General features: G+C 43.6%; 1 protein-coding gene and 1 long non-coding RNA gene across 3 annotated transcripts in view; one reads left to right on the top strand and one right to left on the bottom strand.

Moving 5' to 3' along the window:
* The window catches only part of CRCP (CGRP receptor component), a 93163-nt gene that overhangs the window by 33226 nt on the left and 33034 nt on the right, over positions 1-26903 (top strand). The window contains exons 5-6 of one of the 2 annotated variants that reach the window (XM_059155261.1): positions 671-728; positions 6165-7179. The exons of the other annotated variant lie outside the window; for it this stretch is intronic. Of the exons in view, the coding sequence (XP_059011244.1) occupies positions 671-728; positions 6165-6311 (205 nt within the window). The 3' untranslated portion in view covers positions 6312-7179. Of the gene's footprint in view, positions 1-670; positions 729-6164; positions 7180-26903 lie in introns of those variants that run through there. 2 annotated transcript variants of the gene reach the window in all.
* LOC131819862 (uncharacterized) lies at positions 12380-25410 on the bottom strand. The gene is made up of 4 exons (XR_009349356.1): positions 24916-25410; positions 24429-24567; positions 21762-21962; positions 12380-12967 (listed from the first exon to the last, which is right to left on the bottom strand). It is a non-coding gene; the product is annotated as an uncharacterized LOC131819862 (long non-coding RNA).

Genomic DNA, 26903 nt, shown 5'->3' with positions numbered 1-26903 from the left:
TGGACGTTAGCCCCTGCCCGCTTCCTGTCCTGGTTTTTGTTTTCTAAAATAATAAGTCAAAATCTGACGTTTAATATTAATCTCAAAAAGGAATTCTCAGCCATTTCTTTTTTTTTTTTTTAAGGTTTTATTTATTTATTTGACAGAGATCACAAGTAGGCAGAGAAGCAGCCAGGGGAAGCAGACCCCCCGCTGAGCAGAGAGCCCGATGTGGGGCTCGATCCTAGGACCCTGAGATCATGACCTGAGTTGAAGGTATAGGCTCAACCCACTGAGCCACCCAGGCGCCTCAAATTCTCAGCCATTTCTAAGTGATACCAACCAACCAAGATTGTTTCATAATCTTTCTGTAATCTGGATTAAGAGAATGTTATTTTCTTCGTATCTTTCAGATAAAATGTATTAAGAATGCACCTCTGCTATTTGTTACATTTCTTTTAGTCAGTGTCTCTGTTGTTGTCAGAATTCTGACACACACTTGCACCCTCCGAGAGTCTCCGACGTAGGCGCTCCTGTTCCCATGCTCTCATTTTAGAGTGGAAGAAACTGAAGGCCACGTTCCAGCGGGTTCTCCCATTTGTCATCCGACACAGCGTTCTCTAAACAGTTTAAGACTCAGGATTCTGAAGGGAATAAGAGTTTTCAATTCTTTGTACCTTTCTTTTGACAGAGCTGAAAAGCTTCAGCTGTTGAATCACAGGCCTATGACTGCTGTTGAGATCCAGCTGGTGAGTGAAGATGGCCTGAGCGTGCGGGGCTGGTTTCTGGGCCTGCGAGGGAGGAAGGGTGATAAAGGCGGAGAACAGACGAGCGGGAATCGCCATTTCTTGAAAAGACGGCCCGACTACCCCCATTTCCTGACAGAAGGGGACCTCACCAGTTTAATCCTAGTTGGTGTGGACTTGGTGAAAGTAAGAGACGAGAGGAAATTGAGTTCCTTCCTCAGGGTTTGGGCATCTCAGCGGCTCTATGTCTCCCTTGATGTCCTGCCCCGTTCTGGCCACTGGTTTCCTGTAGGGGTTGTAGCCAACCAGATGTTGCACGGAAACAATAGACTCACCACGACTCTGGCAGAATTTCTCCTCCCCGACTCCCGCCCTTCAACCCTACTCCCCCGTTTCTGTTCTCGGTTCACGGAGCACATGTGCCCTTCCTCCCGTGCTCTCTCGGCCGCCTGGCCCAGTCTCCCAAGCCAGAAACCTGGAAGTCCTCCGCCTTTGATCTACGCACTCGGTCCCTAGGTTCCGTTGCTTCTGTCTTCCCTTGTTCTCTCTTCTCTCCCTGCTGCGCCGTGTCCATTTCTGTCCCTTCTCAGTGTGGCTCTCGCGGTTGTCCTCTTGTCATGCCTGTCTCAGTCTGGCCCCTCCAGTCGGCCTTTCCCACCACGGTCAGTTCACTTGCTAAAACCACAGACTCGATGGTCTTGTTTCGCTGCATACGACCATTCAGTGGACTCTCATCACTTGCACAGGCGACACAAGCTTTAGAATGGTGTGAAGCCGCCAGAGCAGGAGCCACACAGAGTCTAAGGAGAGTATGAAAATGAGGCAGTGAAACAAACCGAGCAGCTGCTGTGTTGATGTCCTGGGGCAGTTTCCCTCTGCTGTGCAGGGCAGAGAATACCACCGAAGCTCTAAATATCAGGCAGGCCATTTAACTGCCGGTTTAAGAAAAAAAACTGATCGGAGAATTAACAAAAGGAGAATTAAGGAATTTGCAAAGTCAAGTTTAGAAGAACTTCTCCTTTGTCAAAGTTCCTTCAGAAAAGTGTGGAAGAAAGTAACCAGAAATACCTATGATGTTTAGAGTTGCTTTATAAAGAACCCTTTTTGAAAGTGTCACGGGAATTTAGTTTTTGACTATAACTTTTATTGTCATCCCAGTGTTGTATCTGTCCTTCAAAGTGCACCTAAAATTAAATTAGAAAAATTCCTTCCATAAAGGGTGACTTTCTGGGGGAACTGGCCTTTAGGCTAAATAGAAATCCTTTTTTTTTTTTTTTTTTTTTTTTGGTACCCTTATTCTGATGCTTTCAACTGTGTTGGAGATACGGCTTAGAAAAGAAAAAACAAACAAATCAGCAGGAAACTAATCCATGTCCCTCTGGGTTAAAGATCACATGTCCTGTCTCCTCCAACTTTAATCAGCAACATATGTTATTCATGGCTCAGTGACAGAGGAGAGAGGAGATGAGGATTAGCGTGACCTCAGCCCTGTAGAAACTCTGTCGTTACTTGGTACAATTAGCTACTATTAAGAGTGCCTGCTGTATGCCATGGGATTTGTGGATGTCACCTTTCATGCCCTCCGCAGAATCTGTGCTAGTGACGGGCTAATTGGGTCTGTCTGACAAAGCCATACTTTCTCCTCCAAGCCATGTGCTCTGCATAGCGAGAAGGAAGATGTGTGTGGCATCCCCGGAGACTGTCTGTTCTTTTGTTCTTTTCACAGGTGGGTAGTAGGTCTTCATGTGTATGTTGTTTCCCAGCAGTCAGACCATTCTGTAGTCCGGTTTCCCCAAAGCCTGGGATTGGGCTAAGAGGGTAGCGAAACATTTACCAAGGCTTGTGGCAGTGTCTCTTCTCCCAAGGAGGGATAAGAAATGAGGTTTTCGCGCAGGGTGTGAAGTACAGAGGATTCCCTGCGGTAACCTTACAGCTCATTTATTCTCACACCCAGAAGCATGTGCGGCACCCAGCATTTATTAGTGTTCCATTTTGAAGGCTGAAGCTGCTTTTAGTTACACCTCAGCCATGATTTGCTGAGATCCACAGATCCACAGGTGACTGTCTGCTGTCTGTGAGGGAAGGAGGAAGCCACCAGCTTCTGTAATTTCTGCCACTCGTGTGTTCGTATGGGAACAGTTCGTGAGCTCTCTGGCTCTCAGTTCGTGAGCTCACAGGACAGTGAGCCTCATGACCTCACAGGCCACTGTCCTGAATAGCACTACCATATATGTATGCCTGTTAAAAGTCAGTGGCTCAGATGGTTAAGCCTCTGCCTTCAGCTCAGGTTATGGCCCTAGGGTCTTGGGATTGAGCCCCGCATCAGCCTCCTGGCTCAGCGGGAGGCCTGCTTCTCCCCCTCTCCCTGCTTGTGTTCTGTCTTTCTCTGTCAAATAAATAAGCAAAATATTTTTTTTTAAAGTTAATGATTATAGGGGCACCTGGGTGGCTCAGTGGGTTAAGCCTCTGCCTTCCGCTCAGGTCATGGTCTCAGGGTCCTGAGATGGAGCCCCGCGTTGGGCTCTCTGCTCAGTGGGGAGCCTGTTTCCCCACCCCTCTCTGCCTGCCTCTCTGCCTACTTGTGATCTCTGTCAAATAAATAAATAAAATCTTTTTTTTTAAAAAAGTGATTATTGGGCACCTGAGTGGCTCAGTGGGTTAAGCCACTGCCTTCGGCTCAGGTCATGATCTCAGGGTCCTGGGATTGAGCCCCACGTCGGGCTCTCTGCTCAGCGGGGAGCCTGCTTCCTCCTCTTTCTCTGCCTGCCTCTGTCTACTTGTGATCTCTCTCTGTCAAATAAATAAATAAAATCTTAAAAAAAAAAAAAAGAAAAAGAAAAAAAAGTGATTATTAAATGTCTTGGAGTGAATAAGAGTTTGATGGCTTACAAAACACTGTAATATGTGTTCTCATTTGGTCCTTACTGTAGGCATTACTTTCATTTTACAGTGGAGAAAACTTGAAAGTTACAGAGATTAAGTGAACTGTTCTGGGTCAAATAGTTAGAAGTGTCCATTGTTACTAGTTTGAGTTGTTTTGTTGTTTCAGGTAAAGTAGGAAGTTTGCCTTGACAGCTTAGAATGAGAAGCAACCATTTTTGGAGTAGAATAGGCCAGTTTGACAGCCCCTAGGAATTTGTATGTGATAAAACTTTCTTTCTGACCCATCTGCAAATACTTGGGATTTTCACATTCGTGCGCCCTTATATCCGGAACGACTTGAGAACTCAGGTGTTTAGAGAATGTTGAGATGGTGCTTTGCGCTCCCTTATTTTGGCCTCAGTGTCCTCTGTGTTGGGAAGAAAAGGGGACGAGTGATACAGTTCGTATCATTTTGTCTTGATCCAAGAGGGGTTAGTAAGTTTTTGGTTTCTGAGAGTTTCTTTTTGTGTCTGTGTGTTTCATTTTGCTTAATGAGGTTTGGGTTTTCTTGCTGTGACTGGGAATCTTAGTGTGAAAAGTTTGTGACCCGAGGAGTGTGTGCTGATGAAAGCTTCTGTTCTTGGGCGCGCTCACATTAGCTGAGGCGTGACCATCGCTGCATCTGCCAGACCAGGGACAGGGATGCAGGAAGGTGGCCTGGTCAAGTCTTCTCTATTTGGTGTTCTAAAAATGAAGGCTTCTCAGAAGTCGTATAACTAAATTTTTTCAAACCAGTGGACTCCAGTCTGCATCTCTGAGGGAGGAGAGAACAGAGGCATCGTACTCTAGAAAGAGCTGGAATCCAAAGTCACAAGACCTTGCACTATTTGCTGTGAGGCCCAAGTTAGGTTTTCTTCATAATGCTGAGCCCGCGCTTATGCATCTGTGGACGGCCGCGTGCTGGGTGGTGACTGCGGGAAAGCCCCCGCACGAGTACTGCTGGTTGTCAGCGTCCCAGAGCCATCTGGACCTCCCTGCCCGCTTCCCCCAAGCTGGGGAGCAGTTGTGAACCAAATGCATGTGCCAGTTCATGAATTTGGAGACATTCCTCTCTCGGTGGAGACCATCTTTTCTTAAGATTAAATAATCAAATCAGATGTACCCCTTTCCAACTCCTTCATATTCTGGAGACAGTCTGTGTTAGATTACTTCCTTTTATACACCCTAATTTTACAATTTTAAAAAATGGATTTTTGAGGATCATTTCTTGTTCAATAGAGCTTACATTTTACGGAGCCTTTGAATCTTTAGGAAATGGTCATTTTATGTGACCGCAGCCCCATTGGTTCACTCAGGATCTCCCACCCTCGAACACTCAGGATTGTTCTCTGGTTGTAGAAACTTGAAGAGACCAGTGGTTTGCCAGGAGTTTGTGATGTGATCTTGGACACATTACCTGATCTGATCAGCTTCTCTGCCGTCGTCTGAAGTGAGATAGTCAGACTGAAATCCTTTTCAGGGTTGTAAGCCTAGCTTGTCATTTGTTTTACTTAAATCTGCTAGGATTTCTTCGTGGGATTCCTCTTGGTCTTAGTTGGCAGATTTCAGAGTTGCTTTGGGAAATGCCGCACGACAGGACCCTGGACACGTCTAGCCATTTGTGGTATATGACTGGTGCCCCTGAGGGAACATGGGTTAGTAGTGCTTTGCCTGCCGGTTTGTTACTCTTAAAAACATTGTTGACTGTGTTTGTATTCCTTAATAAATGGAGAACTAGAGGTGAGGCTGAGAAAACTCGCTCATAATTGACGGTCGTTCGTGTGTAGATTTCCAGGACGTGTCAAGCTGGGCTCTAAGTGGACCTAATTTAGTGAGACAGCAGGGGTCATTCCCCAGCCGTCACTCCTCAGACTCCTGCTCCACGTTCCCAGGAGAGCACCAGGGCCACATGGTGTGTGTTAGGTTGATTATAGGTGTTAAGTGTTGGGCAGGTCTGGCTTGGGATTCCCATCCTCTCCTGGGCCGGGCTTGTTGCGAGGATTGAGAGAAGTACCAGACGGGACGTGCCGTGTGCGGTCAGGCCCGCGAGCTCCCGGAAGAGCTGCCGGTGGTGGGAGTGGGGATGCGAAGTAGAGGAGCCTCTGGCACGCAGTGGGCCACCGTCAGGTGAGTCGCTGGTAGGACTCCTGAGTTACAGCTGTGCTTGTGAAGTACAGAAGTGTGTAAAGGGCCATTTCGCTCGCCAGAGGTGAGTTTCCTTGGCACATACAACAGACTCACGTGTGCACGTGGGTGGATGTAGGACTGGTAGAGTTTTCTGTTTTTTTGAGGAAAAGTGCTAACCTGCAACTTGCTTTTTGCCTCGACCCATTTTGAGCAGTGGCTTCGGAATTGGAGTCGGCTTCTGCCTCCCTCCCGCCAGGACGGAGAGGACCGAGAGCCCCGGGGGGCTCTGGAGCCAGGCCCCGAGCCCGGCACGCCGGAGGCCAGCAGACCGGGAACAGCGTGGGTGGGGAGAGCAGGGCCGGACTCAGCCTGTGCGGCTCGACCGTAACCCTCCGAGGTCTCCTTCTGCAGATGGTGGAGGAGAGTGAAGAGCGGCTCACGGAGGAGCAGATCGAGGCGCTTCTCCACACCGTGACCAGCATTCTGCCCGCGGGGCCAGAGGCCGAGCCGAAGAGGAACCCGGACGACGCGATGGGGGATGACGAGGACGCTGCATAGGGGGGGCACGGCCGGCCTGGCTGCCTCAAGACCCTGAGAAGTCAGCAGCCGGTGCCTGGGCACCCAGAGGATTGCTCAGGGTTTCCCTCTCCGTCCCAGCAGGCCTGGTTTCACAATTGGCTGCAGAAACCACAAAAACAAGCTTAGAAGAGCTCCTCATGCCTCCGAGAGACACAGCGTGGTGAAGACAGACGGAGGCTGTCAGGGCAGAGAGCTGAAGGGAGGCGGACGACGTCAGGACGATGACCGTGCAACCCCTGTGGTAAAAATGTTTCTTCTGTGGCCTTTGCCGTAGTCGTGGGCAGGCCCTGTATGCAGCAGGAGGACTGCTTGTGTCGCCTGTGATGGGCCGTGTCGGAGTCATGTCGTCTGCTGCTCTTGGCGCTTCCTGAGCAGGGACGCTGAGTACCATTGTGGGGTGCTGAGCCGGGAGAATCCAGGCAGATGACCAGACGCTCCCGGAGCCACATGTCGTTGCTGTAGGTTGGAATGAGCCGCTGGACTTGGCTCACCGGAGAGGAATCTCTTCCTCGAGAACAGCAAGGATAAGAGAAGAGAGGCCTGGCAGGGCTCTTGTTCACCGGCTCACTACTTAGTCTGCAACCTTAGGGCACCCGCCCGTTCCAGTGGATGAGCCGCACAGCAGGCCGCGGACAGCAGTGACCGAAGTCCAGTGCTGGCTGCCCGTCGGACCATGTGCGTCTCCTGCCCGCCCCCTGAGGCCAGGTGGGCTGCGCTTGCACCAGGGTGGGTTGTTTGCGTCTTTAGAAGGGGCACAGATAGGGACCGGATATGAAGGACTAGAGCCTGGTTATGAGAACTGGAGCTTGTTGGTGGTGGCAGTGGCCTCAGCGCTCCAGTTCCGGGAGCTTGCTGATACCGAGGTCTGGAGAGTTCAGGAGCCCCAGACGGGTGGCTGCCTTCGGTCCTGGGAATATTGCTGAACAGTAATTGTCCACATTTGTTCTGCCCCCCATTTGGGGAAGAAAATGCCCACAGACATTAATTTTTCAAATCAGTGCTCCTTTTATTGTGAGATTACATATTTTTTGGTGCGATTAATTGGGTTACTTCCCACGCCCTTGTAATGACAAGATTATTTCAACCACCCCCAACCCCACCAGTCACAGTGATGTGGTGGTTAACCTGTTATCACTGAGGATCAGCTGAGACCTGTTTACAGGCACAAAACTAGAATTCGAAGGGCAGTTGTTTTTAAACTTCTCTTCGGTATTGGGAGTTTTACCAGGAACTGTTGATTTATTTGTCAAGGCATCGAACCTGTGTCACTGTTTCATTTTAACCTTGAGTGTATTCAGTGCATTTAATGGATTAATCTAGTTAATAATAAATTATTTCCAAGTGACTGCCAACTTTTGGTATTTTATAAATATTTGAAGAGTTTGTTTTGCCATGAATAGAAATAAAATCTGACTTAAAAGGTGAAATGTGTAAGTTTTTTATTAAAAAAAGAAATTGAATCTATTTAGGTCTGAAATCTGTTTTAGATTGCAAGAAAATTTCAAGTTTCAATACTTGGGACCTGAATTTAACCTCCATTTCTGATGAAGGCAGGCAGGCTCTGGAAGACTTAGAGGAAATATATTCTGTGTAATATTCCTGCCATATTAATAACATTTCAGAAATAAGGTAATTTGCACAGGAAATGTAATCAGTACCACATCCGGGAAGGAGAGCGGGGGAGTCTGAGAGTCTTTTCATTTTATATCCTTCTGTGTGGTTTTCGTTTCTGACCCTGTGACTGTTGTGTTCTTTAAAAAGAAGAAAGCACATTCGTGTGTTTGCTGTCCTTGGCCTTTGTGCGTGTTACGGAATGTGTTCTTGACAGTGGAATTATGTCCCCATACAGAGGCTCACTCCCAGTGTCTGGTCACCCTAGGAGGGGCAGCTCTAAGGGGATCTGGGTCAGGCATGTGAGGAAGGCAGAGTTTTGAGAATTGTTGCCAGTGTAGGGCTCAGTCACTGTAGCTAGATGTATTTTTAGGTCGACCAGTCTCCCTTTGTTATTCCAAGCTTTCCTAGAATCTCAGTTTTTGTTTTTGTTTTTTTTTAAGGGGAAAGCCCTAGTTTTTGACACAGGAAGATTTTTCAGTTATCTATCAAGAAGATAATACGGCTGAACTCTTAAAAAATTGACTCCCAGTGAGAGGTTTACCCAAATATTTCCCGACCCAAATATTTCCCTTGCCCCCTTTTGCTTAAAAGTTAGAGCATGAGGGCACCTGGGTGGTTCAGTTGATTAAGTGTCAGACTCTGGATTTTGACTCAGATCATGATAACAGGGTCATGGGATCAAGCCCCACATGGGGCTCCATGCTTAGTGGGGGGTCTGCTTGAGAGTCTTCTCTCCTTCTGCCCCTCGCCCTCCCACGCACACTCTCTAAATAAATAAAATCTTTTTTTAAAAAAGTTACAATATGAGGGTGCCTGGGTGGCTCAGTGGGTTGGGCCTCTGCCTTTGGCTCAGGTCATGATCTCGGGGTCCTGGGATCGAGTCCCGCATCGGGCTCTCTGCTCAGCGAGGAGCCTGCTTCCCTCTCTCTCTGCCTGCCTCTCTGCCTACTTGTGATCTCTCTCTGTCAAATAAATAAAATCTTTTTTTAAAAAGTTACAGTATGACCTACTGCCACCTCAGAGGACTTCCCATTTATTCAGGGTTTGTTCATAAAATAGTGGGTACCATTTCCCTAAATTGTGCACCAGCTCAAAAGCTTACCCCGTAGTGAGAAATAAGTAAATCAATGCTCCAGAAAGCCTTTGCTAAATCATTTTCTCCCCGGAAACTAATTTAACACCCGCTTGTGTAAGTGGATCATTCCTCCAGTAAACAAAAAACAGATCACAGACTCTGAAAAGAATCATAGACCTTGTTTAATTACACAATGAACAAATGGGTTAAGAGGAAGTAAAACTGCTTAGAGATCCTTTTACTTATTTTTAAGAGTATACCATTCTGTGGTTTTGACTATATCACAGGGTTGCACCACCATCGCTCCCAATTCCAGAACAGCCATCACTCTTCATCAACATTTCCCCCACGGCCTCTGGCAGCCACTGACCTGCTTTCTCCTGGATGTGTTGCCTGTCTGGGTCATTTCACACAAATCGAGTCTTACAGTATATGGTGTCTAGCATCTGACTTCTTTGGGTTAGCGTATTTTCATGGTGCAGCTATGTTGTTGCTTTTTATGGCTGAACAGTAGCTCATTGCACGGATGTACCATTGTTTGTTCATTCCTCAGTTGCTGGATGTTCAGGTTGTTTCTACTCTGGCTGTTGTGAACATTCCTGTAGAAAATTTTGGTGACTTGTGTTCTTTCTCTTGCATATGCTTAAAAGTGGAATTGGTGGGGGCACCTGGGTGGCTCAGTGGGTTAAGCCTCTGCCTTCGGCTCAGGTCATGGTCCCAGAGTCCTGGGATCGAGCCCCACATCGGGCTCTCTGCTCGGCAGGGAGCCTACTTCCCGTCTCTCTGCCTGCCTCTCTGCCTGCTTGTGATCTCTCTGTTACATGAAGAAATAAAAAATCTTAGAAAAAAAAAAGTGGAATTGGTGGGCTATGTGATGATTCTGTTTAACTGTTTGATGAGCTGCCAGGCTGTTTTCCGTAGCACTCGCACTGTACCGTGTTTCCACCGGCGGGACGTGGCGGAGGGCGTGGCGGAGCCCGTCTCTCTCTTGTTACTGTCCCTGTTGGTTAGAGCCATCCCCGTGGTTGTGAAGTGCTCTCTCTCTCTGTGGTTTTCATTTATAATTCCCTAATGGCTGTTAAAGCCGAGCATCTTTTTGTGTCCTTACTGGCCACTTTTATATGTTCTTTGAAGGAATGTTTGTTGAAATCCTTTGCACTTAACAAAAAAAAAAAAAATTTTTTTTCAAGGAGGATCACAGAGAAACTGAACAGAAAGTACAGGGAATTCCTATGCAGGCCCTTGCCCCCTCCGAAGGTTCCCCTGTTACTCACATCATGCATTAGTGTGGTATACTCGTCACATTTGGTGAGCCAGTGTTGATAAACTTTTACTACTTAAAGTTCATAGTTTATATTAGGGTTCACTCTGTTGTACATTAGAAAGTGCAGTAATGCATAGATGGAATGGGGGTTGTGGCAAATACATGTATTCAGCCACTATAGTATCATCAGAATATTTTCAGTTTCCCGAAGACACCCTGTGCTCCACCTTTCATCCCCTCTCTTCCTCGAATCCCTTTCAGTCACGGGTATTTTTACTGTCTCCACAGCTTTGCCTTTCTCAGAGGGTCATACAGTTGGAATCGTGCAGTATGTGGTCTCGGCAGGTTGGATTTTTCACGTAGCAATATGCATTTAAGATGACTCCATTTGGGGACGCCTGGGTGGCTCAGTTGGTTTAGCGTCTGCCTTTGGCTCAGGTCATGATCCCAGGGTCTTGGGATCGAGCCCCGCATCGGGATCTCTGCTCATCGGGGAGCCTGCTTCTCCTTCCTGCTGCTCCCCCTGCCTGTGCTCGATCTCTGTCTCTCTCTGACAAATAAAAAAATCTTCTGAAAAAAGGTTACTCCATGTGATTCCATGGCATGATAGCTCATCTCTTTTTAGTATTGAATAGTATTTAGTATTCCATTATCTGGGTATACCTGTTTGTTTATCCATTCGGCTATTGAAAGTCCTCTTAATTTCTTCCAGATTTTGGTAATCATCAAAAAAGGCCACTGTAGGGGCGCCTGGGTGGCTCAGTGGGTTAAGCCGCTGCCTTCGGCTCAGGTCATGATCTCAGGGTCCTGGGATCGAGTCCCGCGTCGGGCTCTCTGCTCAGCGGGGAGCCTGCTTCCCTCTCTCTCTCTGCCTGCCTCTCTGCCTACTTGTGATTTCTGTCAAATAAATAAATGGAAAATCTTAAAAAAAAAAAAAAAGGCCACTGTAAACATGTGTATGCACATCTGTGTGAGCAGAAGTTTTCAGTTCATTTTGGAAAATACCAAGGAGTATAACAGCTGGGTCATGGGGTAAGGGTTTGTTTAGTTTTATAGGAAACTGGTAACCCTCATTACACAATGACTGTGCCGCTCAGCAGCAGAGAATCAGAATTCCTTTCGTTCTGTGTCCTCATTAGAATTTGGTGGTATCAGTGTTTCGGGTTTTGGCCATCCTAATAGGTATGTTGTGGTATCATGTTGTTTTCATTGAAATTCCCTAAAGACATAAGATATCCATATTATTTGCCATCTGTGTATCTTTATTAGTGAGTGTCCAGATCTCTTGCCATTTTCTTTTTTTTTAAATATTTTATTTATTTGACAGATCAGAAGTAGGCAGAGAAGCAGGCAGAGAGAGAGAGGAGGAAGCGGGCTCCCTGCTGAGCAGAGAGCCCAATGCAGGACTCGATCCCAGGACCCTGGGACCATGACCTGAGCTGAAGGCAGAGGCTTAACCCACTGAGCCACCCAGGCGCCTCTCTTGCCATTTTCTAATTAGGTGGTTTTGTTGTTGTTGTTGTTAAGACTTAAGTGGTTTTTGAAATATATTCTGGATACTAGGCCTCTATCAAATAAGTGTTTTGCAAATACTTTCTGCTAGTCCACGATTTGTCTTTTTATTCTTGTACAGTCTTTTACAGAACAGAAGTTTTTAATTTTAATGAAGTCCAGCCTGTCCATTTTTTTCTTTCATGGATCATAGTTTTGATGTTGTACCTAAAAAGTCACCGTGAAGCTAGATTATCATCATGAGGTCACCTAGATTTCCTCCTGTATTACCTTTTGGAACTTTATAGTTTCGTATTTCACATTTCGGTCTGGTTAATTTTGAGTGATTTTTTGCAAAAAATGTAAGGTCTACATCTGCCTGTTCTTCTGGTGTGTGAGTATCCAGTTGTTCCAACACCCTTTGCTGAGAAGACTGTCCTTTGTCCCTCTGATTGCTTTTGATCCTTTGTCAAAGCTCAGTTGCGTCTCTTTGTACAGGTGGTTCTGGACTCTGTTCTGTCCCATTGTTCTGTGTGCTCCTTCACCAGTAGCTCGCGGTCTCGATTCCTGTGGCTTCGTACTGAGTCTTGAAGTCATGTAGGGTCAGTCTCCTTGTTCTTCTCCTTTGCCCGTTTTTAATTGAGTTGTTTGTCTCTACTGTTGAATTGCAAGATTTCTTTATGTATGCTGGATGCCAAACCCTTAGCAGACATAATTTTTCTCTCTCCCTTTTTTTGGTGTTTTTTTTTTCCCACTTTATTGATGATGTCTTTGAAGCATGTAAGTTTTTAATTTTAATGAAGTCCAACATAACCTTTTTTTCCCTATGGTTCCTTCTGGCTTTGGTATCATATCTGAGATTCTATTGCCTAAATCAAGATCATAAATAATTACTCCTCTGTAACTTCTAAAAATTTTATACATTTAGGTCTTCAGTCCGTTTTGAGTTAATTGTTGTATATAGTATGAAGAAGGGGTCCAGCTTCACTTTTTTGCATGTAGATATCCATGTGTCCTAGTACCATTTGTTGAAACCTGTGTCCTTCCAAGCATTCTGTCCCTGAGAAGAAGAGGACTACTAAGTTTCATCAGTCAGGTTCTGTGGACTTCTTAGTTATCCATCATCTTGGGCCCTTATGAGATACGGTCATCTACAGCAGCCTTCCAGCCCACGTAGACTCACTGTATTATCTAGAGCAGGGGTCAGAAGGACCAGATCATACTTTAGGCTTTGCAGTTCGTAAGAGTACTGTCACAACTACTTAATTCTGATGTCACAACGGGAGAGCAGCTATAGACAATTTATGAATAGATGAGTGTGACTCCGTTCCAGTAAAACCACAAAATCGGGCAACAGGCTCGGATTTGCTGATCCTTTGTTTAGATGGTTCTAGAGTAGGGAGAAGAGGGTTCCCTATCCACAGTAACCGTCCTCATGAGGTTCTCCCTGTGGCTTTTCTGCAGGACATCTGGGGTTTTTCCATAAATGCTTCAAGAGCTGGCATGCCCGACTCTCTTTGAGATTCTACCCACTAGCATGATACAAAAGTCTCATGGAGTGTGTTTAGTTTGGACTGCCTAATCTACCACACACTATTGAGGCTGCCTTAAGGACTCTGTACTCAGTCACAACTGCTATAATTTTGGGTATCTAGTTCAACAAAGGCCCGTTGAGGACACAGTTTATGCCAAGATTAGTGCTGTATACTGGGCCACAAAGTCAAGCCTCAGGAGACACAGAGCCTGCAAAATAAGACAGGTTAGTTGCTGCCTCCACTGTTCACGCTCTCACCCACTGTGTACCTGCCTGTACTTAATATTCTAAAGTACTTTTTCTTTATATCATATCCTCAGCTCAAAAGCTGGAAGTCTTCCTATGGCACTGAGAATAAAAATTCCATAGTGACATCAACAAAACAGAGGACTAAGAAGCTCTAAGCTCTTGTTCTCCAGCAGAGACATTGAAAACAAAAGCTAGCTAAAATGAGCTTGATGGGAGTGCCTGGGTGGCTCAGTAGGTTAAGTGTCTTCGGCTCAGACCATGATGTTGGGATTCTGGGATCAAGCCCTGCATTGGGCTCCCTGCTCAGCAAGAAGTCTGCTTCTCCTCCTCCCAATGTGCTCTCTCTCTCTCTCTCTCTCAAATAAAAATCTTCTAAGAAAATAATAAATTGAGCTTGAGGGAGCTCTGAAAAATAGAAGTCTACAGTAACCAAGTGACTGTCCAGTTAAGAAAAAGCTACATTCAAAATGGTAGGAAAATTCGTGAAAGTTTTGCTCATTCTTGTCCCTCCACTTCTGGGCAGTCTTGATCTGGAGGAAGCAGCAGCCCGTTTTCCAATACCCTTCTCCACCTCAAACTAAAGGGAGCAGAGCAAACCTTATTTGCACTGTTCTAACTTGTCTGGGGACTGCCTGAAGGACTCGTTTCTTTTTCCCATAATTGGAGTTCTCCAGAGGAAATGCAGCATAAAGTGGTAGAAACTACTCATAAAATCTATAGAGAGATTATGACACAGATAGACCTAGGGCAGGACATTGTGAGTGGAGACATATAATAGACCATCTAAGGCCCCAAGGAGAAATTGGAGTGAAACTGGGAAATTAAGACATAAGGGCAGTGTGTATAGGGGGAAATTGTGCACACCTAGGTGAAATGCATGCCAAAACACCTGAAGACTTAGCTTTCTCCTTTGATCCCAAAGCTCAGAACATAGCCTACTAATTAGTAAAGAATAAACTGACACAGACCCAGTCTGCAAAGACGGGAAGAAGTGGCTGGTTTTCACCTGCCCAATTTTCAACCAAAAAAATCACAAGAAGGATAACCCGGCCCATTCAAAAAAAGGAAGTGAAGTGGTAGGATACTTCGCTGAGGAAATGCAAGCATCAGACTTCCTAAATGAGGACTTCAAAGTAACTACGAAATTTGCTCAAAGAGTTAAAGGAAAATGACAAAACACTAAAGGAAGTTAGGAAAACCATCAAAATGAGAACAGTAACAAAGAGATAGAAATAAAAAGGGCCCAAACAAATTTTGAAGCTGAGAAAGGATAATTTAATTGAAAATTTCACCGAGGGTTCAACAACAGGTTTGAGCGGGCAGACAAATCCACAGACTTAAAGGTAGTACTTTAGAAATTACTTTGAAGAGCAAAAAGAATGAAGGAAATAAACATCTTAAGGGCCTTACGGAATATAATCAAGAGGACAATAATATGTATATGGGAGTACCAGAAGAAGAGACAAAGAGGAAGAGATTAGCTGAAGAAATAACAGCCAAAACTACCCAAATCTGAAGAAAGACATGAATCTAAAAATTGAAAATTTAAACTCCAAGTAGGATAAACTTCAAGAGATCCATAGCAACATACGTTATAATCAAATAATAGAAAGACAAAGATGGAACAGAAAGCAGCAAGAGAAAGGTGGCTTGTCACCTACAAGGGATCCTCAATAAGATTATCAGTCAGCTTCTCAGGAGAAACCTCAGAGTCTATAAGGGAGTAAGATGATGTATTTAAAGTGTGAAAGAAAACTTCCAACTACAAATTTTACACCACACAATACTGTCCTTTAAAAATAAGAGAAAACCACCCCACGGCCATTAGGATGGTTGCTGTAGGGGTTCCTGGGTGGCTCGGTCTTTAAACATCTGCCTTTGGCTTGGGTTGTGATTCCGGGGTCCTGGGATCAAGCCCCGCATTGGGCTCCCTGCTCAGTGGGAAGCCTGCTGCTCCCTTTCCCACTCTTCCTGCTTGTGTTCCCTCTCACACTGTTTTTCTCTGTCAAATAAATAAAATCTTTTTTTTTTTTTAAAGGATGGTTGCTATAAAACAAAACCAAACAAAACAAAATAATAAGTGTGGAGAAATTGGAACCCTTGTACACTGTTGACGGGGATGTAAAATGGTGTAGCAAAAAGAAAACAGTATGACACATCCTCAAAAAATTAAACAGAATCACCATATGGTACAGCATGGTTTTATACTCAAAGAACTGAAAGCAAGCTCTCAAAGATACATTTGTAGGCCCATGTTCATTGTCGCATTATTCACAATACCCCAGTTATTATGGAAGCAAACCAAGTGTCCACTGACAGATTAGCGGACAAGCAAAATATCCCCACAATGAAATATTATTCAGCCTTAAAAAGGAAGGAAAATGTAACACATGCTACAACATGGATGACCCTTGAGGCTATTATGCCGAGTGAAGCAAACCAGTCACAAAAAAACCCAAATACTTGATGGTTCTACTTATATGAGATACCCAGAATATAGCCAAATCCATAAAGACAAAGTAGAATGATAGTTGTCGGGGACTGAGGGAAGGGGATAATGGGTTACTGTTGTATGATGAGTTTAGAATTTCAGTTTTGCAAAATGAAAAGAGTTCTCAAAATCGGTCGCGCAATAATGTGGTTAACACTCATGAATGGTACATTTAAAAATGGTTATAACTAAAAAATAATAAGGGAGAAATTAAGACTTTCCTGGATAAACAAAAGCGGAAGCAGTTATTACCACTAGACCTGACCTCCAAGAACTGCTAAGGAGAGAACTCCAGGTTAAAATGAAAGGACACTGAAACGTGACCCAGAGTCGTAGGAAGCTCTACGGATCTCCAGCAAAGGTAAGTACAGGGGCAAGGATAAAAACCAGTGTTGCGACTTTGGTTTATAATTTTATTTATTATTCTTTTTTTTTTTTTTTAAATTTTTTATTTTTTATAAACATATATTTTTATCCCCAGGGGTACAGGTCTGTGAATCACCAGGTTTACACACTTCACAGCACTCACCAAATCACATACCCTCCCCAATGTCCATAATCCCATCCCCTTCTCCCAAACCCCCTCCCCCCGGCAACCCTCAGTTTGTTTCGTGAGATTAAGAGTCACTTATGGTTTGTCTCCCTCCCAATCCCATCTTGTTTCATTTATTCTTCTTCTACCCACTTAAGCCTCCATGTTGCATCACCACTTCCTCATATCAGGGAGATCATATGATAGTTGTCTTTCTCTGCTTGACTTATTTCGCTAAGCATGATACGCTCTAGTTCCATCCATGTTGTTGCAAATGGCAAGATTTCATTTCTTTTGATGGCTGCATAGTATTCCATTGTGTATATATACCACATCTTCTTGATCCATTCATCTGTTGATGGACATCTAGGTTCTTTCCATAGTTTGGCTATTGTGGACATTGCTGCTATAAACATTCGGGTGCATGTGTCCCTTTGGATCACTACATTTGTATCTTTAGGGTAAATACCCAATAGTGCAATTGCTGGGTCATAGGGCAGTTCTATTTTCAACATTTTGAGGAACCTCCATGCTGTTTTCCAGAGTGGCTGCACCAGCTTGCATTCCCACCAACAGTGTAGGAGGGTTCCCCTTTCTCCGCATCCTCGCCAGCATCTGTCATTTCCTGATTTGTTGATTTTAGCCATTCTGACTGGTGTGAGGTGATATCTCATTGTGGTTTTGATTTGTATTTCCCTGATGCCGAGTGATATGGAGCACTTTTTCATGTGTCTGTTGGCCATCTGGATGTCTTCTTTGCAGAAATGTCTGTTCATGTCCTCTGCCCATTTCTTTTTTTTTTTTTTTTATAAACATATATTTTTATCCCCAGGGGTACAGGTCTGTGAATCACCAGGTTTACACACTTCACAGCACTCACCAAATCACATACCCTCCCCAATGTCCATGGATTATTTGTTCTTTGGGTGTTGAGTTTGCTAAGTTCTTTATAGATTCTGGACACTAGTCCTTTATCTGATATGTCGTTTGCAAATATCTTCTCCCATTCTGTCAGTTGTCTTTTGATTTTGTTAACTGTTTCCTTTGCTGTGCAAAAGCTTTTGATCTTGATGAAATCCCAGTAGTTCATTTTTTCCCTTGCTTCCCTTGCCTTTTGCGTTGTTCCTAGGAAGATGTTGCTGCGGCAGAGGTCGAAGAGGTTGCTGCCCGTGTTCTCCTCAAGGATTTTGATGGATTCCTTTCGTACATTGAGATCCTTCATCCATTTTGAGTCTATTTTTGTGTGTGGTGTAAGGAAATGGTCCAATTTCATTTTTCTGCATGTGGCTGTCCAATTTTCCCAGCACCATTTATTGAAAAGGCTGTCTTTTTTCCATTGGACATTCTTTCCTGCTTTGTCGAAGATTAGTTGACCATAGATTTGAGGGTCTATTTCTGGGCTCTCTATTCTGTTCCATTGATCTATGTGTCTGTTTTTGTGCCAGTACCATGCTGTCTTGATGATGACAGCTTTGTAATTTTACGGGATTTGAGAGAGAAAGCGTAAAAGGTCATCATAAGCCTGTGTTTAAATGTACTCATTCGACAAAGATATCTTTGTGGGAACAGTAACGTAAGTGTGCGGGGATGGAGACAGATAAGTAAAAGCACATTTTTGTTTGCAACTTAAGTTTGTATCAACAAAAGTAGATTCTGACAACTTGAAGATGTTATGTAGAATCACCTTGATAACCACAAGTAAAATAGTTTGAAAACATACAGAAGGGAATGAGAAGGGTATTAGTTATATGTCACAAAAGCAACAAATCAGGGGCGCCTGGGTGGCTCAGTGGGTTAAAGCCTCTGCCTTCAGCTCAGGTATGATCCCAGGGTCCTGGGATCAAGCCCCGCATTGGGCTCTCTGCTCCTCGGGGAGCCTGCTTCCTCCTCTCTCTGCCTGCCTCCCTGCCTGCTTGTGATCTCCATCTCTCTAGTAAATAAATAAAATCTTAAAAAAAAGCAACAAATCAATTGAACAGAAAGGAAGGCAGCAATAAAATAAATGAGGAACAAAAAAGCTATTAGACATACAGAAAACAACAAAAGGCCAAAAGTAAGTTCTTCCCTATCATCAGTTACTTTCAATGTAAGTAGATTAAACCCTGCATCAAAAGGCACGGATTGGCAGCAGGGATTTCTAAGGCATGACTCAACTATATGCTGTTTCCAAGAGACTCACTCTAGATCTGAGTACACAAATTAAAAATGAGAAGATAGGAAAAGATATTTCATGCAAATAGTAACCAGAAGACAGCAGTAGAGAGCATAATACTATGAGTCAAAGTAGACTTAAGATTTTTAAAAGGCTATAAGAGACAAAGATATATTAATAAAGGGTTCAGTACAGCAAGAAGATACAATTACATTTATGTACCTAATAAATCATCAAAATATTTGAAGCAAAAATTGACAGAATTGGAGAGAGAAATAGATAGCTCTACAGAAATAGTAGGTGATTTCAGTGCCACTTTCAGTAACGACAGAACACGACAGAACCAATAGGAAATATAGGACCTGCACAATACTATAAACCAGTTGAACCCAGCAGACACACAGACACTACCCAACAGGAGGAGAGTACACAGTTTCCTCAAGTGCACACGGAGCATTCTCTAGTAGAAACCCTAGATTAGGCCGCAAGAAAAATAAATACATTTTAAAACTACTGAGATTATACAAAATATGTTTTCCCATCACAGTGGAATAAAATTAGCAATCAGCTGAAGGAGAAGTAAAAAATTCATAATTACATGGAAATTAAATAACACACTGTTTAAAAACCAATGGGTCAAAAAAGAAATCTCAAGGGATGTTATGAAATATCTTGAGACAAATGAAAGCAAAACCACAACATTCCCCAAAATGTATGTGATGCAACATAAACACTGCTAGGGAGGAAATACATAGCTGTAAATGCTTACATTAAAAACATGAAAGATTTAAGGGGCGCCTGGGTGAGTCAGTTGGTTAAGCATCCAACTCTTGATTTTGGCTCAGGTCATGATTTCAGAGTCCTGGGATTGGGCTCTGTGCTCAACAGGGAGTCTGCTTGAGGATTCCTCTCCCTCTTCCTCTGACCCTGCTCCCCACCCACCCGCCCAAAACACATAAATAAATCTTAAAAAAAAAAAAAAAAAAAAAGACTGTAAAACTCTTGGAAGAAAACATAGGAGGAAAGCTACATGACATTGGATTTGGTAATGATTTTTTTTTGACATGCACAGACAACAAAAGAAAATAGACAAGTTGGTCATCAAAATTTAAAACTTTCATGTGTCAAAATGCACTGTCAACAGAACAGAAAGGCAGCACACAAAATGGAGAAAAGGCAAATTAAACATCTGATGAGCAACTAATGCCCAGGATATGTAAAGACCCCAACAATTACAAACAGGGTGCCTGGGTGGCTCAGTCTTTTAAGTGTCTGCTTTTCACTCAGGTCATGATCCCAAGGTCCTGGGACCAGGTCTGCATTGGGCTCCTTGCTCAGTGGGAAGCCTGTTTTCCTCTCCCTCTGCTGCTCCCCCTGCTTGTGCTTTCTCGTTCTCTGTCAAATAAATAAAAAAATATATTTTTAAAAAAAAGAAAGAAGGGGCACCTGGGTGGCTCAGTTGGTTAAGCCACTGCCTTTGGCTGAGGTCATGATTCTGGAGTCCTGGGATCGAGTCCCGCATCAGGGTCCCAGCCCCGCAGGGAGTCTGCTTCTCCCTCTGATCTTCTCCCCTTTCATGCTTTCTCTCTCTCTCAAATAAATAAAGAAAATCTTTTAAAAATATATTTAAAAAAGAAAGAAAAAAGAAAACAACCTAACTCAAAAATGGGCAAATGATTTTGAATAGACATCTCCCCCAAATAAGATATACAGATGTTCCCTAACCTTGTGAAAGAATGCTAAACATCGTTAGTCATTAGGGAAATACAAACCAAAATCAGTCTGAGACCCACACCCATTAAGATGGCTGACATAAAAGAAAACAGAATCAAAAGTGTTGATGAAGAATGGGGAAATTAGAATCTTTGTGCATTGCTTTTGGAAATGTAAAATGGTGCTTTCACTGTGGAAAACAGGGTGGTGTTTCCTCAGTAGTTTAAACATAGAGTTATATCACGCAGAAGTTTCACTTCTGGGCATAAACCCCAAAACCTTGAACAGAGAGTTGTATACTCATGTTCTTAGCAGTATTATTTGCAATAACCAAAATGTAGAAACAATCCAAATATCAGTTGATGGATGAAAGCTAAGAAAGTGCAACACACATGCACACATGCACAGGAATGTTCTCAGCGTAAAGAATGAGATCTTGGCAGATGCTACATGATTGAACCTTAAAGACATTATGCTGAGTGAAGTAAGCCAGGCCCAAAGGACGAATGCATCATTCCATTCTTATGAGATAACTGCCAGATTCATGGAGGCAGAAAGAAGAATGGTATGTGCCAGGGGCTGGACAGACAGGAGAATGGGGGGTAACTGTTTAATGGGTACAGAATTTTATTTAGTTTGCAAAGATGAAGTTCTGGAGATGAGAGTGGTCAACGAACTTCATGCCACTGAACTGTAGACTTAAAAGTGGTGAAAATGGTAAATTCATGTTATGTGTATTTTATCCCAATGAAAAGTTTTTAGAAAACCAGGGTAAAAGGCAGAAAAAGCAGGTGTGTTAACCAGAAATATTGGTGTAGTTAAATCACTTTGGCTCTGAGCTCCCTGGAACCAAGAGAATACGTCTTTACGTATTCTCATAGTGCCAAGAACATGTTAAATGGCTTCAGTAGTTTAATGGAAAATATTGCATTGGTTTAATTTATAGCAGCAAAAATTCTGTACCACACATATATAAATAGAACATGAGAGTAGAAAGTTAAATATTGAATATAAAAATATGGAGACCACAATTCAGAGATTATGGTTTTTTGGTTAATAGAGGAAATAAGGATTTTTAGAAAGCAGTTTGTTTTCAGAGTCTTCACTTTCTGTCCTTTAGATCAGTGAGTTTTACACACTGTTGTATTCAATCCTTGAATTACTAAGAATTTTCGAAGCCAACTCATGGCTCTCAAGGTCAGACAAAAGGGTAGGGCTATAGGCACCCATTCCAATACCGTCAGACCAACCACGCTTCGGATTTCCTCCAGAAGTGGGTCATACTGCTGTGGGTGTACTTTGAAAAGCACTTACAGAGAATATATCCTTGAATTAAGATCGAAATCTTGGGGCTCCTGGGTGGCTCTGTCGGTTAAGTATCTGCTTTCGGCTCAGGTCCTGGGATCCAGCCCCACAATGAGCTCTTTGCTCAGCAGGGGAACCTGCTTCTTTTGCTCTCTCTGCCAGCTGCTTCCCCTGCTTGTGCTCCCCCTCTGTCGTATAAACAAACAAAATCTTCAAAGAAAAAAGAGTGAAATCTTGTTACTTAGGAATATAAATCTCAATATTCTGATTAGTTTTTAGAATATAAGCTATACTGTCTGCCTAAATACTATTAAAAAGTAAAACTTGGGGCGTCTGGGTGGCTCAGTGGGATAAAGCCTCTGCCTTCGGCTCAGGTCATGATCCCAGTGTCCTGGGATCGAGCCCCACATTGAGCTGTCTGCTCCGTGGAGAGCCTGCTTCCTCCTCTCTCTCTCTCTCTCTCTCTGCCTACTTATGATCTCTGTCTGTCAAATAAATAAATAAAATATTTTTAAAAATAACTAAAAAGTAAAACTTTAGGGGTTCTAGGTGCCTGGGTGGCATGACCTGCCTTAGGCTCAGGTCATGATCTCAGGGTCCTGGGATCGAGCCCCACATGGGGCTCCCTGCTCGGCAGGGAGCCTGCTTCCTCCTCTCTCTCTGCCTGCCTCTCTGCCTACTTGTGCTCTCTGTCTGTCAAATAAATAAATAAAATCTTTTTTTTTTTAAAGTAAAACGTTGTGTATTTATTAATATGCAATATGTAGTTGTATTTGAAAGATATTAAAACCATTTTAGTTTGATACTGTGACCAGAGTAAATGAAGATTTAAAAAATGTAGATTGTAGTATCATTCATTCCAAAAGTGGTTCTCGTTATGTGAAATACAGACATAATTCAGGGTATCTCTGTTTGTAAAGACATTCCTAGTCCACTGAGGGATAATCTGCTGGATTTTCTAACACTGCTTAATAAATACCAAGGGACAGGAAAGCAAACATACCGGGAAGATACATCGGGAGCGGCATGAACCATAGAGATCGCTCTATGGTTCGATAGATTTCTATATAACTCTATGTAGGGTTCTACATAAAGAAATTTATGTAGAATAAATAAAACTTTTGAACAGTCTCACATGTTGAGGGGAGTTAGCCATGTGTTATGGGTTGGCTTGTGTCCCCCACAAAAAATATTTTGGAATTCTAACACTGGTACCTCAGAATGTGACCTTATTTTGGACATAGGCTTCTTTACAGAGGTAACCAAGTTGAAGTGGTGTTCTTGGGTGGTCCCTAATCCAAAATGATTGGAATCCTAAGAAAAAAGGGAAATTTGGGGGCTCCTGAGTGGCTTAATCAGTTAAACATCTGCCTTTGGCTTCAGTCATGATCTCCGGGTCCTGGGATTGAGCCCCACGTCAGGCTCCCTGTTGAGTGGGGGGTCTTCTTCTCCCTCTCCCTCTGCTCCTCCCCCATCCCCACCACCCCTAGCTTGTGCTCTCTTTCTCTCAAATAAATAAATAAGATCTTGGAGGGGGGAGGGGGAGATTTGGACACAGAGAGATACATTTAGAAAGAAGATCATGTGAAGAGATGCATGCTGAAGACAGCCATGGACAAGGCCAAGGAGAGAGTTCTTTGAAGAAACCAGCCCCGATGACATTTATAAGTTGGTGAATGATTTGGAACTTCTAGCCTCCAAAACTATGAGACAATAAATTTCTGTGGTTTAAGTTCTTTAAAAAAAGGATAAAAATCTAAGCACTTAACACTAGCATTCTAGAACATTTGCAATCTATCTCCCAATAAAATTTCCAACTTTATTAGTCTCCTGCATAACCCTTCATTCCAGCCCAATGGTTTCTCTCATTATTTACTCAGGTTTTTGAGTGTCTACCATGCAAGGCTTAGGGTTGGGCAATAGGAATAGGACGTGACTCTGACATCCAGAGTCACTGCCTTCAGAAAGTCTTATGTTCTAGGGGGAGAGATGCTAAATGACTAATGTCACCGTTCATCATTTCATTACAACTATGGTAAGAGTTGGAAATGAGAATGAGCCCAGAGAGCATATAACAGAGAACCTGACCTGATCTGGGAGAATCAAGGAAGTTCTTGGAGAAAGTAATGTGTGGACTTAAAGGATGAGTTAAAGTTGGTCAATGAAGGAAAGAACATTCCTTCAAGAGATGTTCGAGTTTTCTCAATTCTGATTTTGTGTACACGAAGCCATCTGCTGGTACTACAATACCCTTAAGAATTCAAATTCTAGGGACCCCTGCGTGGCTCGGTTTGTTAAATGATTGAGTCTTGATTTTAGGTTCAAGTCATGAACTTGACTTTGGTTCATGACCTCGAAGTGGTGAGTTCCAGCCCTGCATTGGGCTCCGTGCTCTTGGGGGAGGGGGATTGTCTGCTTCTTTCCCTCTTCTTCCCCTTCCCTCCCTGCCCCATCTCGCATGGGCTCTCACCACATTGTTTCTCTCTAAAAATAAACAAAATCTTAAAAAAAAAAAAACCCACTCAAAATATGGCTCCTATCCCCCCTTCTCCAGAAAGCCCTTCCTGATCATCTCATGCTGAAGTACTCTCTCCTTGCTGTAAACTAAACAAATTTATTGGTTATTAGCTATAAGCCATGCACGCCCTTGTGGTGTTTTCGTGATACTCGCCTTACCTTATTATATAAATCGAAGTTCCTTGAGTCCAGCCTGCATCCAGTTCATTAACAAGTCACTTCTGTTCTAATTCCATGCAGAATTTTCAGGGAAGACAATGATTACAGGACTTGGTTTAAATAATCTTAACCTTTTGAACTGTAAAGTAAAACACAGATACCAAAAAACCCCACATAAATAATGTGAATTATAAGGAGCTGGATTATAAAGAGAATTTACAATTATGATTCATAGCTCAGTGAATTATAGGAACACCCAGATAACTACCCCCAGGTCGAGAAACAGAGCCTTGCCAGGCACTTGAGAGACCCTGCTTTCACCCTGTCCCCAATACAGTCACCTTCCTCCTACATAAAATGTCCCCAGTCCTGACCTTCATGGGCAACCACGTCTCCGGATTTCGTTATAGTTTTGTTGCGCAAGTATGCATCTGCTACCACAGTAGCTTTCTCTTGCACTTTTGTTGTTCCTTTTTTTCAAACGTACCTTTCCGGTCTCTTAATCTTCAAGGTCACTCACAATTTCGTGATGAAAACCCCGGGCTGTTGGACCCGTGGAGTTTCCCACAGTCCTGGATTCTGCTGATGGTGTATTTATAGTACAGCTCAACCAGCTCCTCTCTCGTCATTTATTTCTTTTTTCCTGCATCTTAGCAACGGTCCAGAGGCCGGTCAGATTCAGGCTGGATCCCTCTGGCAAGGCCGTGGTGGTGTTGTGTCCGTTCAGCAGGAGCCACAGAGTGTCTGCGCTGTCTGTCTGTGACAGCAGCAGCTGTCGGTGTTTGGTGCCTGGATCCGCTCATTCACTGGGGGTCGCACGATGGTGGTATTCTGATTCTATCACTCTTCTTTATTTGTTAAACGGAGTATTGTTATAATGAGATGCTTTTCCTCATCTACTATTGGCTACCCATTTGGGAGAAACGTAATTATAAATCAGATCTCCTGCCGACACGGAAATTTGCTTCCACAATATATAGGAAGGAAAGGCAACAGTCTCACTATTGAATGAGCATTAAACCAGACTGCAGGGGCATCTGGGTGGCTCAGTGGGTTAAAGCCTCCACCTTCGGCCCAGGTCATGATCTGAGTCCTGGGATCGAGCCCCCGAGTCGGGTTCTCTGCCCAGCAGGGAGCCTGCTTCCCCCTCTCCCTCTCTCTCTGCCTGTCTCTCTGCCTACTTGGGATCTCTCTCTATCAAATAAATAAGTAAAATCTTTAAAAAAAAAAAAAAAAAAAGAAAGAAAAAAAAACCAGACTGCAATGCACAGCAGTCCATCGAGGAGCCGGCAGGAAAAGTAAATCCTGTTACATAGAGCCAGGCAAATAAAATCCGTTACGTTTGTGTTAATTGCCTTTATCAAAGGAAAATAAACCTCCTCTCTTTATGACAAGCAGGATGGTACATTAAGGAGCCAGGCACCTAGGTTTAAAATCCCAAATAGACCAGCTCACCTTTCAAGGATGGCCTCGGAGAAAGAAGGCCTTACTGGTATGAAAAACTGGCGAGAGGTCTGTGTAACTTTTTAAAAAGATGTACATATATCTCAGGGAGACAGAGAAAGCATTTATAAATTCAGGTTTCTTTTAAAAGGAATGCTGAAAAGAAGGAAGAAAGGGGAATGCTCTCTTTTAAGCACCAGAGATACCTAGATTTATTTTATTATTATTTTTAGATTTTTGTTTACCCTGCGCCTAGGAGTGCAGTTCATGGAGAGAAAGCGAGATGTTTGATTTTTTCCTTTATTTGCCTATTTTCAAAATAATGAACTGGCTTCTAAGCATCCTCCGAAGGTGACCCATTGGTTTTGTTTGTTTTTTACAGATTCTTATTTATTTGGCAGGGAGAGAGTATAAGCAGGGGGAGCAACAGGCATTGGCGGGGAGGCGGGAAGCAGGCTCCCTGCTGAGCGGAGAGCCCGATGCAGGGCTCGATCCCAGGACCCCAAGATTGGGACCTGAGCCACAGGCAGAGAGAGGCTTAACCCACCGAGCTGCCCAGGTGCCCCCGTGATGCACATTTTTAAAGATCAAAAAAACAAGTTCATCCTGCCAATACTTCCACTTCAAATTCAGAGTTTTTTACTTAAACTCTTCCATAGGATAGAATTAGAATATTCTATTGCCTTGCATCAGTTCTGAAATCCAGAGACTTTGAGGTTCTGGACTGGCTCTTCCTGCCTATCCTACATATACGTCATTTTCAGTCAATTCACTTTGTTCTTTTCTATCAGACTTCCTTACAGTTAAAATGTTTTTTCCCCCACTCAGAGCACCTGGGTGGCTCAGTTGGTTAAGCCTCCAACTCCGGATTTCAGCTCAGTCATCATCTTAGGGTCACAGGATTGAGCCCCAAATCGGGCTCCACACTCAGTGGGGAGGTTTGCTTGGGATTCACGGTCTCCTTCTGCCCTTCCCCACCCTGTCCATGCCCACCCTCCTTTCTCTTTCTCTCTGTCTCTCAAATAAACAAAG

The sequence above is a fragment of the Mustela lutreola genome, chromosome 17, assembly GCF_030435805.1.
Source record: "Mustela lutreola isolate mMusLut2 chromosome 17, mMusLut2.pri, whole genome shotgun sequence".
NCBI classification, from domain to species: Eukaryota; Metazoa; Chordata; class Mammalia; order Carnivora; family Mustelidae; genus Mustela; species Mustela lutreola.
This window is presented reverse-complemented; position numbering and strand designations above follow the sequence as displayed.